General features: G+C 53.8%; 1 protein-coding gene and 1 long non-coding RNA gene across 2 annotated transcripts in view; both read left to right on the top strand.

Annotated features, from left to right (window-relative positions):
* LOC127912539 (uncharacterized) overlaps nt 1–7,329 on the top strand; it is a 54,919-nt gene extending 47,590 nt beyond the window's left edge. The window contains exon 3 of the long non-coding RNA XR_008083121.1: nt 7,244–7,329. This is a non-coding gene — a long non-coding RNA (uncharacterized LOC127912539). The remainder of the gene's footprint in view (nt 1–7,243) is intronic.
* A 209-nt stretch (nt 7,330–7,538) lies between these two features.
* Nucleotides 7,539–12,670, top strand: part of LOC118380856 (rho guanine nucleotide exchange factor TIAM1-like) — a 125,302-nt gene continuing 120,170 nt past the window's right edge. The window contains exons 1-3 of the mRNA XM_052479358.1: nt 7,539–7,683; nt 7,887–8,506; nt 11,271–11,643. Of these exons, the coding sequence (XP_052335318.1) occupies nt 7,896–8,506; nt 11,271–11,643 (984 nt within the window). The 5' untranslated portion in view covers nt 7,539–7,683; nt 7,887–7,895. The remainder of the gene's footprint in view (nt 7,684–7,886; nt 8,507–11,270; nt 11,644–12,670) is intronic.

Genomic DNA, 12,670 nt, shown 5'->3' with positions numbered 1-12,670 from the left:
AGGAGAGGTAGGGGGATGGAGAGGAGGAGAGGTAGGGGGATGGAGAGGAGGAGAGGTAGGGGGATGGAGAGGAGGAGAGGTAGGGGGATGGAGAGGAGGAGAGGTAGGGGGATGGAGAGGAGGAGAGGTAGGGGGATGGAGAGAGGGAGAGGTAGGGGAGGGAGAGGTAGGGGGATGGAGAGGGGGAGAGGTAGGGGGATGGAGAGGGGAGAGGTAGGGGGATGGAGAGGGGGAGAGGTAGGGGGATGGAGAGGGGGAGAGGTAGGGGGATAGAGAGGGGGATGGAGAGGGTAGAGGTAGGGGGATGGAGAGGAGTAGAGGTAGGGGGATGGAGAGGAGTAGAGGTAGGGGGATGGAGAGGAGTAGAGGTAGGGGGATGGAGAGGAGTAGAGGTAGGGGGATGGAGAGGAGTAGAGGTAGGGGGATGGAGAGAGGGGGAGAGGTAGGGGGATGGAGAGGAGGAGAGGTAGGGGGATGGAGAGGAGGAGAGGTAGGGGGAGGGAGAGGAGGAGAGGTAGGGGGAGGGAGAGAGGGAGAGGTAGGGGGAGGGAGAGGTAGGGGGATGGAGAGAGGGAGAGGTAGGGGATGGAGAGGGGGAGAGGTAGGGGGATGGAGAGGGGGAGAGGTAGGGGGATGGAGAGGGGGAGAGGTAGGGGAATGGAGAGGGGGAGAGGTAGGGGGATGGAGGGGGAGAGGTAGGGGGAGAGGGGGAGAGGTAGGGGGATGGAGAGGGGGAGAGGTAGGGGGATGGAGAGGGGGAGAGGTAGGGGGATAGAGAGGGGGAGAGGTAGGGGGATAGAGAGGGGGAGAGGTAGGGGGATAGAGAGGAGGAGAGGTAGGGGGTGGAAAGGTAGGGGGATGGAGAGAGGGAGAGGTAGGGGGATGGAGAGAGGGAGAGGTAGGGGGATGGAGAGAGGGAGAGGTAAGGGGATGGAGAGGTAGGGGGATGGAGAGAGGTAGGGGGATGGAGAGAGGTAGGGGGATGGAGAGGAGGAGAGGTAGGGGATGGAGAGGAGGAGAGGTAGGGGGATGGAGAGGAGGAGAGGTAGGGGATGGAGAGGAGGAGAGGTAGGGGATGGAGAGGAGGAGAGGTAGGGGATGGAGAGGAGGAGAGGTAGGGGATGGAGAGGAGGAGAGGTAGGGGGGGATGGAGAGAGGGAGAGGTAGGGGGATGGAGAGAGGGAGAGGTAGGGGGATGGAGAGGTAGGGGGATGGAGAGGTAGGGGGATGGAGAGGTAGGGGGATGGAGAGGTAGGGGGATGGAGAGGTAGGGGGATGGAGAGAGGGAGGGGGATGGAGAGAGGGAGGGGGATGGAGAGAGGTAGGGGGATGGAGAGGAGGAGAGGTAGGGGATGGAGAGGAGGAGAGGTAGGGGATGGAGAGGAGGAGAGGTAGGGGATGGAGAGGAGGAGAGGTAGGGGATGGAGAGGAGGAGAGGTAGGGGATGGAGAGGAGGAGAGGTAGGGGATGGAGAGGAGGAGAGGTAGGGGGATGGAGAGGAGGAGAGGTAGGGGGATGGAGAGGAGGAGAGGTAGGGGGATGGAGAGAGGGAGAGGTAGGGGATGGAGAGGAGGAGAGGTAGGGGGATGGAGAGAGGTAGGGGGATGGAGAGAGGTAGGGGATGGAGAGAGGGAGAGGTAGGGGGTGGAGAGGTAGGGGGATGGGGAGAGGTAGGGGGATGGAGAGAGGGAGAGGTAGGGGGATGGAGAGAGGGAGAGGTAGGGGGATGGAGAGAGGGAGAGGTAGGGGGATGGAGAGAGGGAGAGGTAGGGGGATGGAGAGTAGGGAGAGGTAGGGGGAGAGGTAGGGGGATAGGGAGAGGTAGGGGGATAGGGAGAGGTAGGGGGATGGAGAGAGGGAGAGGTAGGGGGATGGAGAGAGGGAGAGGTAGGGGGATGGAGAGAAGGAGAGGTAAGGGGATGGAGAGGTAAGGGGATGGAGAGGTAAGGGGATGGAGAGGTAAGGGGATGGAGAGGTAAGGGGATGGAGAGGTAGGGGGATGGAGAGGTAGGGGGATGGAGAGAGGGAGAGGTAGGGGGATGGAGAGAGGGAGAGGTAGGGGGATGGAGAGAGGTAGGGGGATGGAGAGAGGTAGGGGGATGGAGAGAGGTAGGGGGATGGAGAGAGGTAGGGGGATGGAGAGAGGGAGAGGTAGGGGGGATGGAGAGGGGGAGAGGTAGGGGATGGAGAGGAGTAGAGGTAGGGGATGGAGAGGAGTAGAGGTAGGGGGATAGAGAGGAGTAGAGGTAGGGGGATAGAGAGGAGGAGAGGTAGGGGGATAGAGAGGAGGAGAGGTAGGGGGATAGAGAGGAGGAGAGGTAGGGGGATAGAGAGGAGGAGAGGTAGGGGGATGGAGAGAGGTAGGGGGATAGAGAGGAGGAGAGGTAGGGGGATGGAGAGAGGTGGGGGAGGAGAGGTAGGGGGATGGAGAGAGGTGGGGGATGGAGAGGTAGGGGGATGGAGAGGTAGGGGGATGGAGAGGTAGGGGGATGGAGAGAGGGAGAGGTAGGGGGATGGAGAGAGGGAGAGGTAGGGGGATGGAGAGAGGTAGGGGGATGGAGAGAGGTAGGGGGATGGAGAGGAGGAGAGGTAAGGGATGGAGAGGAGGAGAGGTAGGGGATGGAGAGAGGGAGAGGTAGGGGGATGGAGAGAGGGAGAGGTAGGGGGATGGAGAGAGGGAGAGGTAGGGGGATGGAGAGGGGGAGAGGTAGGGGATGGAGAGGAGGAGAGGTAGGGGATGGAGAGGAGGAGAGGTAGGGGATGGAGAGGAGGAGAGGTAGGGGATGGAGAGGAGGAGAGGTAGGGGGGATGGAGAGGTAGGGGATGGATAGAGGGAGAGGTAGGGGGATAGAGAGAGGTAGGGGGATAGAGAGAGGGAGAGGTAGGGGATGGAGAGGTAGGGGATGGAGAGGTAGGGGATGGAGAGAGGGAGAGGTAGGGGGATAGAGAGAGGTAGGGGGATGGAGAGGGGAGAGGTAGGGGGATAGAGAGGAGGAGAGGTAGGGGGATGGAGAGAGGGAGAGGTAGGGGGATGGAGAGAGGGAGAGGTAGGGGGATGGAGAGAGGGAGAGGTAGGGGGATGGAGAGAGAGGGAGAGGTAGGGGGATGGAGAGAGGGAGAGGTAGGGGGATGGGGATGGAGAGGTAGGGGATGGAGAGAGGGAGAGGTAGGGGATGGAGAGGGGAGAGGTAGGGGATGGAGAGGGGGAGAGGTAGGGGGATGGAGAGAGGGGGAGAGGTAGGGGGATGGAGAGAGGGGGAGAGGTAGGGGGATGGAGAGAGGGGAGAGGTAGGGGATGGAGAGGGGAGAGGTAGGGGATGGAGAGGGGGAGAGGTAGGGGGATGGAGAGAGGGGAGAGGTAGGGGGATGGAGAGAGGGAGAGGTAGGGGGATAGAGAGAGGTAGGGGATAGAGAGAGGTAGGGGGATGGAGAGGTAGGGGGATGGAGAGGGGGAGAGGTAGGGGGATGGAGAGAGGGGGAGAGGGGTTGGGAAACCAAAAGACAGGGTCAGCTCCAACCATTATGTAACTCTCCTCTGTCCTGGCTACACTTAAAAGATGTGAATGAAAGCGAGAACGTCAGGAGGAAAAGGAATCATCTTATTTTTCTCCTTCGTTCCATCAGAATAGTGTGGCTAATGGACTAGTACCTTCAGGAGAGACAGACCATCAGAATAGTGTGGCTAAAGGACTAGTACCTTCAGGAGATACTACTGTAGGGAAAGACTACTGTAGAGAGAGACGACTGTATCCCAAATGTGCAACATGGCGAGAAGGTGTGAGCCCACTTGTAGCCCCCATCCTCCTCCCCCTCCTCTTTCTCCTCCCCTTTCTCACTCCTCCTCTTTCTCCTCCTCCTCTCTCCTCGTCCTCTTCCTCCTCCCCTTCCTCACTCCTCCTCTTTCTCCTCCCCTTTCTCACTCCTCCCCTTTCTCACTCCTCCTCTTTCTCCTCCTCCTCTCTCCTCGTCCTCTTTCTCCTCCCCTTCCTCACTCCTCCTCTTTCTCCTCCTCCTCTTCCTCCTCCCCTTCCTCCTCCTCCTCTTCCTCCTCCTCTTCCTCCTCCCCTTCCTCACTCCTCCTCTTCCTCCTCCCCTTCCTCACTCCTCCTCTTCCTCCTCCCCTTCCTCACTCCTCCTCTTTCTCCTCCCCTTCCTCCCCCCTCCGACTCCTCCTCCTTCTCCTCCCCTTCCTCCTTCCCTTCCTCCCTCCTCCTCCTCCTCTTTCTCCTCCCCTTTCTCACTCCTCCTCTTTCTCCTCCCCTTCCTCACTCCTCCTCTTTCTCCTCCCCTTCCTCACTCCTCCTTCTCCTCCTCCTTCTCCTCCCCTTTCTCCTTCCCTTCCTCACTCCTCCTCCTCTTTCTCCTCCCCTTTCTCACTCCTCCTCCTCTTTCTCCTCCCCTTTCTCACTCCTCCTCTTTCTCCTCCCCTTTCTCACTCCTCCTCTTCTCCTCCCCCCTCACTCCTCCTCTTTCTCCTCCCCTCCTCTTTCTCCTCCCCTCCTCACTCCTCCTCTTTCTCCCCCCCCTCACTCCTCCTCCTCTTTCTCCTCCCCCTCCTCCTCCTCCTCTTTCTCCTCCCCTCCTCACTCCTCCTCCTCCTCTTCTCCTCCCCCTCCTCACTCCTCCTCTTTCTCCTCCCCCTCCTCACTCCTCCTCCTCCTCTTTCTCCTCCCCCTCCCCTTTCTCACTCCTCCTCCTCTTTCTCCTCCCCTTTCTCACTCCTCCTCTTTCTCCTCCCCTTCCTCACTCCTCCTCTTTCTCCTCCCCTTTCTCACTCCTCCTCTTTCTCCTCCCCTTTCTCACTCCTCCTCTTTCTCCTCCCCTTCCTCACTCCTCTTTCTCCTCCCCTTCCTCACTCCTCTTTCTCCTCCCCTTTCTCACTCCTCCTTCTCCTCCTCCTTCTCCTCCCCTTTCTCCTTCCCTTCCTCACTCCTACTCTTTCTCCTCCCCTTCCTCACTCCTCCTCCTCCTCTTTCTCCTCCCCTTCCTCACTCCTCCTCCTCCTCTTTCTCCTCCCCTTCCTCACTCCTACTCTTTCTCCTTCCCTTCCTCACTCCTCCTCTTTCTCCTCCCCCTCCTCACTCCTCCTACTCTAGTTTGACATACAACTAACACAGAGGAACTGGTGCTGCTCACCTTACTCTAACTACTGGTGCTGCTCACCTTACTCTAACTACTGGTGCTGCTCACCTGACTCTAACTACTGGTGCTGCTCACCTTACTCTAACTACTGGTGCTGCTCACCTTACTCTAACTACTGGTGCTGCTCACCTTACTCTAACTACTGGTGCTGCTCACCTTACTCTAACTACTGGTGCTGCTCACCTTACTCTAACTACTGGTGCTGCTCACCTTACTCTAACTACTGGTGCTGCTCACCTTGCTCTAACTACTGGTGCTGCTCACCTTGCTCTAACTACTGGTGCTGCTCACCTTGCTCTAACTACTGGTGCTGCTCACCTTGCTCTAACTACTGGTGCTGCTCACCTTGCTCTAACTACTGGTGCTGCTCACCTTACTCTAACTACTGGTGCTGCTCACCTTACTCTAACTACTGGTGCTGCTCGCCTTACTCTAACTACTGGTGCTGCTCGCCTGACTCTAACTACTGGTGCTGCTCGCCTGACTCTAACTACTGGTGCTGCTCGCCTGACTCTAACTACTGGTGCTGCTCACCTTACTCTAACTACTGGTGCTGCTCACCTTACTCTAACTACTGGTGCTGCTCACCTGACTCTAACTACTGGTGCTGCTCACCTTACTCTAACTACTGGTGCTGCTCACCTTACTCTAACTACTGGTGCTGCTCACCTGACTCTAACTACTGGTGCTGCTCACCTGACTCTAACTACTGGTGCTGCTCACCTGACTCTAACTACTGGTGCTGCTCACCTTACTCTAACTACTGGTGCTGCTCACCTTACTCTAACTACTGGTGCTGCTCACCTTACTCTAACTACTGGTGCTGCTCACCTTACTCTAACTACTGGTGCTGCTCACCTTACTCTAACTACTGGTGCTGCTCACCTTACTCTAACTACTGGTGCTGCTCACCTGACTCTAACTACTGGTGCTGCTCACCTGACTCTAACTACTGGTGCTGCTCACCTTACTCTAACTACTGGTGCTGCTCACCGTAAGATGCTCTCGATGGTCAAGATGCTCTCGATGGTGCAGCTGTAGAACCTTTTGAGGATCTGAGGATCAATGCCAAATCTTTGTAGTCTCCCGAGGGGGAATAGGTGTTGTCGTGCCCTCTTCACGACTGTCTTGGTGTGTTTGGACCATGTTAGTTTGTTGGTGATGTGGACGCCAAGGAACTTGAAGCTCACAACCTGCTCCACTACGGCCCCGTCGATGAGAATGGGGGCGTGGCTCGGTCCTCCTTTTCCTGTAGTCCGCATCATCTCCTTTTGTCTTGATGCAGTCAGCCATTTTTTTATTTTATTTAACGAGGCAAGCCAAGTTTAGAACAAATTCTTATTTACAATGGCCTACACCAGGCCAAACCCTCCTCTAACCCGGACGACGCTGGGTCAATTGTGCGCCGCCCTATGGGACTCCCAACTCACGACCGGTTGTGATACAGCCTGGAATCGAACCAGGGTCTGTAGTGACGCCTCTAGCACTGAGATGCAGTGTCCTTAGACCGCTGTGCCACTCGGTAGCCCCGACATTAAACTATTAAACATGGTTCTGATAGAGTACAGATTGATATTCACAACTTCAATCGGATTCTAGTCAACGAGGGAAATCTGAACACTCACCCACAGAGCATCCCTGTTTAAAGAACTAATGTTGTAGGCTGTGGTATTTTTCTTTTTCTTTGCTGTGTGTGTGTGTGTGTGTGTGGTACAATCAGAAGTGTTTATGTGACTTTTCCTCCAGTTTATTAGGTCTTGTTGTAACTAATGGCAACCACACTTGAACATATTTTGTAGCCCAGTAAAACCAGCGTAATACAGGCGTGTGGTTGTAGTACAGCTGGGACTCTCTCAGATTGTAGTAAAACTGTTAACTGATCATTGTTCTCACAACCCCCATTTCTGTGTGGTCCCAGTCACTGATTGGGTAATTAAATATGTTCAACTTTAACCACAAAATGTCTGAAATTTATTACCCAGCAGGCAGAGTCCCTCTTCTTGTTAAAGTTCATGTTCCTTCAGAAATACTATTGTAAGTTTTGTTCTTTTTTTTTTACAGCGATGACTGACCAGGGTTTCTGTTTTCTCTCTTCTCCCAGATATTTTTGAGTACATATCAGCGGCATCAGGACCATTCTCTCTCTCTCTCCCTCCCCCTCTCTCTCTCTCTCTCTCTCTCTCTCTCTCTCTCTCTCTCTCGCTCTCGCTCTCTCTCTCTCTCTCTCTCCCCCTCTCTCGCTCTCTCCCCCTCTCTCTCTCTCTCCCCTCTCTCGCTCTCTCCCCTCTCTCGCTCTCTCTCCCCTCTCTCGCTCTCTCTCCCCCTCTCTCGCTCTCTCCCCCTCTCTCGCTCTCTCCCCCTCTCTCGCTCTCTCCCCCTCTCTCGCTCTCTCTGTCTGTCTCTCTCTCGCTCTCTTTCTCTCTCTCTCGCTCTCTTTCTCTCTCTTTCTCTCTCTCTCTCTGTCTCTCTCTCTCTGTGATTTGGATAGACAGCCTGACGGTTGGAACTCAACATGCCAGTGATGTCAACGCCAGACTTCAGGTTGGTTAACTGATATATGATACGAAAGTTCTTGGCAAGATTACATTTATGATACATACGGATGCTGGTTATGTTATCGTCGGCAGGACATCGTGTGTTTTACTTCGTGAATTGTCACTAATTAAAATGTTGGGGTTTTGACACGCATCTCTCTAACGTCATGAGTTGTTTATCCGTGTCGTTACCTGTCTTTTCTGATGTAGACTGTAACCATGGGCAACGTGGAGAGCCAGAACGGCGATCACGCCTTCTACGGCACCCAACATGGCCACCTGTCCCGTAAGCACACGTCTCGATCGCTCCGCGTCTCCAACAAGCGCCATCAGTCCCAGTCCAGTTCTGGTTCCACCCACCGCTCCCGTGACCGTCACGCCTCGCAAGGCAAAGTGGATCACCGAAACTCTGAGACCTCCACGCGTTCCAGCAGCACCCCTAGTATCCCACAGTCCTTAGCGGATCACGCCCTGGAGCCCTTCAACCAGACCAATGTCCTGTCAGACTACTCCTCTCCGATCTGGGTGGACCGCGTGGCCATGAACCTCCGGCCCGTCTCCTGCCATACCCACCTAGACAACCCGTCTGTAACACTCCCAGAGTCACCTGGGACTAGACCCCACGAACCCCAGGGTCTACAGGACAGAGGACTGGGCCTATACAGTAACGCAGGGGAGGCGACCTACCTTCAGAAGACTAGAGACGGACCTAGGGAACCTCGAGAGGTGGTCAGCTTCAAGAAGAAGAGATCCAAATCAGCTGACATGTGGAGAGAAGATGACAGTCTGGACTTCAGTCTGTCAGACCTCAGCCAGGAACATCTCACCAGGTTAGAGAAGTCAGACCTCAGCCAGGAACATCTCACCAGGTTAGAGAAGTCAGACCTCAGCCGGGAACATCTCACCAGGTTAGAGAAGTCAGACCTCAGCCAGGAACATCTCACCAGGTTAGAGAAGTCAGACCTCAGCCAGGAACATCTCACCAGGTTAGAGAAGTCAGACCTCAGCCAGGAACACCTCACCAGGTTAGAGAAGTCAGACCTCAGCCAGGAACATCTCACCAGGTTAGAGAAGTCAGACCTCAGCCAGGAACATCTCACCAGGTTAGAGAAGTCAGACCTCAGCCAGGAACATCTCACCAGGTTAGAGAAGTCAGACCTCAGCCAGGAACATCTCACCAGGTTAGAGAAGTCAGACCTCAGCCAGGAACATCTCACCAGGTTAGAGAAGTCAGACCTCAGCCAGGAACATCTCACCAGGTTAGAGAAGTCAGACCTCAGCCAGGAACATCTCACCAGGTTAGAGAAGTCAGACCTCAGCCAGGAACATCTCACCAGGTTAGAGAAGTCAGACCTCAGCCAGGAACATCTCACCAGGTTAGAGAAGTCAGACCTCAGCCAGGAACATCTCACCAGGTTAGAGAAGTCAGACCTCAGCCAGGAACATCTCACCAGGTTAGAGAAGTCAGACCTCAGCCAGGAACATCTCACCAGGTTAGAGAAGTCAGACCTCAGCCAGGAACACCTCACCAGGTTAGAGAAGTCAGACCTCAGCCAGGAACATCTCACCAGGTTAGAGAAGTCAGACCTCAGCCAGGAACATCTCACCAGGTTAGAGAAGTCAGACCTCAGCCAGGAACATCTCACCAGGTTAGAGAAGTCAGACCTCAGCCAGGAACATCTCACCAGGTTAGAGAAGTCAGACCTCAGCCAGGAACATCTCACCAGGTTAGAGAAGTCAGACCTCAGCCAGGAACATCTCACCAGGTTAGAGAAGTCAGACCTCAGCCAGGAACATCTCACCAGGTTAGAGAAGTAAGACCTCAGCCAGGAACACCTCACCAGGTTAGAGAAGTCAGACCTCAGCCAGGAACATCTCACCAGGTTAGAGAAGTCAGACCTCAGCCAGGAACATCTCACCAGGTTAGAGAAGTCAGACCTCAGCCGGGAACATCTCACCAGGTTAGAGAAGTCAGACCTCAGCCGGGAACATCTCACCAGGTTAGAGAAGTCAGACCTCAGCCAGGAACACCTCACCAGGTTAGAGAAGTCAGACCTCAGCCAGGAACATCTCACCAGGTTAGAGAAGTCAGACCTCAGCCAGGAACATCTCACCAGGTTAGAGAAGTCAGACCTCAGCCAGGAACATCTCACCAGGTTAGAGAAGTCAGACCTCAGCCAGGAACACCTCACCAGGTTAGAGAAGTCAGACCTCAGCCAGGAACATCTCACCAGGTTAGAGAAGTCAGACCTCAGCCAGGAACATCTCACCAGGTTAGAGAAGTCAGACCTCAGCCAGGAACATCTCACCAGGTTAGAGAAGTCAGACCTCAGCCAGGAACATCTCACCAGGTTAGAGAAGTCAGACCTCAGCCGGGAACATCTCACCAGGTTAGAGAAGTCAGACCTCAGCCGGGAACATCTCACCAGGGTAGAGAAGTCAGACCTCAGCCAGAAACACCTCACCAGGTTAGAGAAGTCAGACCTCAGCCAGGAACATCTCACCAGGTTAGAGAAGTCAGACCTCAGCCAGGAACATCTCACCAGGTTAGAGAAGTCAGACCTCAGCCAGGAACATCTCACCAGGTTAGAGAAGTCAGACCTCAGCCAGGAACATCTCACCAGGTTAGAGAAGTCAGACCTCAGCCAGGAACATCTCACCAGGTTAGAGAAGTCAGACCTCAGCCAGGAACACCTCACCAGGTTAGAGAAGTCAGACCTCAGCCAGGAACATCTCACCAGGTTAGAGAAGTCAGACCTCAGCCAGGAACATCTCACCAGGTTAGAGAAGTCAGACCTCAGCCAGGAACATCTCACCAGGTTAGAGAAGTCAGACCTCAGCCAGGAACACCTCACCAGGTTAGAGATTGACCGTGATATACTATGACTGTGATATGAGGTTTTCTTACTTAGTTACTTGTAGATTAATGCACTAATTGTAAGTCACTTGTTGGGGAATAATCTGAATTAGTTGAGTAACATAGATAAGAGGTTTTTATTTTCATTATATGCTTGTGAGTTAATTCTCATCAGAATGTCTTGTTGTACTATAGTGGTGGCCGGTTGCAGTTCTCTGTCCTGGGGTCAGTCACTTGGACCGCAGAAAGGGGAGGGGTCAAGCTTGTCTTCATATTTAAACATATCTTTTAAACCAATTATTTATTGGCTCCACAATGTCTGTGTGCCAGTCTCTGTGTCTCTGTGATCTTGTCCAGGAGGGGTGCATTTGATATATGCCTGTTGATCAGGTTTTGTTTTATGGTCCTGAGAGCGAGATAAGAACATAGTTTAGGAGACAAAGCTTGAACGATAATTTATAGCCAATGCAGTTGCAATGTGTAAGGGACTCTCAGAGAATTCATTTATAGACACTGAATTGATCTGAGAGTCACAGGGTTGTGATGGAGCTCATCATAATTAAAGATGGACTTTATGATAACTGACTTGTGTGTGTGGTTTGCTCTCATGATTTGGTAAATACAGGAAATGTCCACGACACACTCTGGATATGCTAAATGACTAACGTGTAAGTGTAGAGAATCGACCAACTGGAGGGTTGTCAGTTCAAATCCATTCAATTTCCGTCTCTTTTCAGCACAGAGGAGATCATCGACACAGAGGAGGTAGAAGACTTCCCTGATTGTGACGGCCTGCTGGGGCTCGTGTCCCCTGAGGGTCTGGAGAGTCTGGACGCAGCAGGCCGAGCCAACTCCCTGGACCAGCTCTACGGGGGTCAGAAGACCCCGACTCGCCGCCCCGCTGGACGCTACGCTAAGTGGCACCATGACGCTAACCGCTCCGACCGAGAGGGTGATAAGATGGTGTCTCCGGAAGAGGAGGATGATGGGAACTCGTACGGAGCGTATACTCTGCCCTGCCGACGCTCGCACTGCCTGTCTGAGGGGCTAACCAATCCCCGGGCTGCCACCTGCTCCACTATGCAGGGACGCAGGGCACAGACCATACAGGTAGGATGTCACAATGGTGTTACACTTGACTCCATGTTTGTTTTTTTAGTCATAGGATGCACACAGAATCATAGACCACACTGGTACGTAAGGGATCATTAACGAGGGACTGTGTGTTCTACGGAAACTACAGAACGACGTGGTTTATTCTCCCTTTTAATACCACGGCTATAATTTAACACATTTTGCTGCTAGAAATGTGTTCATTTTTTATTTATTAGGGATCCCCATTAGTTCCTGCCGAGGCAGCAGCTACTCTTCCTGGGGTTTATTATGGATCCCCATTAGTTCCTGTCGAGGCAGCATCTATTCTTCCTGGGGTTTATTATGGATCCCCATTAGTTCCTGCCGAGGCAGCAGCTACTCTTCCTGGGGTTTATTATGGATCCCCATTAGTTCCTGCCGAGGCAGCAGCTACTCTTCCTGGGGTTTGTTAGTGATCCCCATTAGTTCCTGCCAAGGCAGCAGCTACTCTTCCTGGGGTTTATTAGTGATCCCCATTAGTTCCTGCCGAGGCAGCAGCTACTCTTCCTGGGGTTTATTATGGATCCCCATTAGTTCCTGCCAAGGCAGCAGCTATTCTTCCTGGGGTTTATTATGGATCCCCATTAGTTCCTGCCAAAGCAGCAGCTACTCTTCCTGGGGTTTATTATGGATCCCCATTAGTTCCTGCCAAGGCAGCAGCTACTCTTCCTGGGGTTTATTATGGATCCCCATTAGTTCCTGCCGAGGCAGCAGCTTCTCTTCCTGGGGTTTATTATGGATCCCCATTAGTTCCTGCCAAGGCAGCAGCTACTCTTCCTGGGGTTTATTATGGATCCCCATTCGTTCCTGCTAAGGCAGCAGCTACTCTTCCTGGGGTTTATTATGGATCCCCATTAGTTCCTGCTAAGGCAGCAGCTACTCTTCCTGGGGTTTATTATGGATCCCCATTAGTTCCTGTCAAGGCAGCAGCTACTCTTCCTGGGGTTTATTATGGATCCCCATTAGTTCCTGCCGAGGCAGCAGCTACTCTTCCTGGGGTTTA

Source organism: Oncorhynchus keta, chromosome 1 (genome assembly GCF_023373465.1).
Source record: "Oncorhynchus keta strain PuntledgeMale-10-30-2019 chromosome 1, Oket_V2, whole genome shotgun sequence".
NCBI classification, from domain to species: Eukaryota; Metazoa; Chordata; class Actinopteri; order Salmoniformes; family Salmonidae; genus Oncorhynchus; species Oncorhynchus keta.
This window is presented reverse-complemented; position numbering and strand designations above follow the sequence as displayed.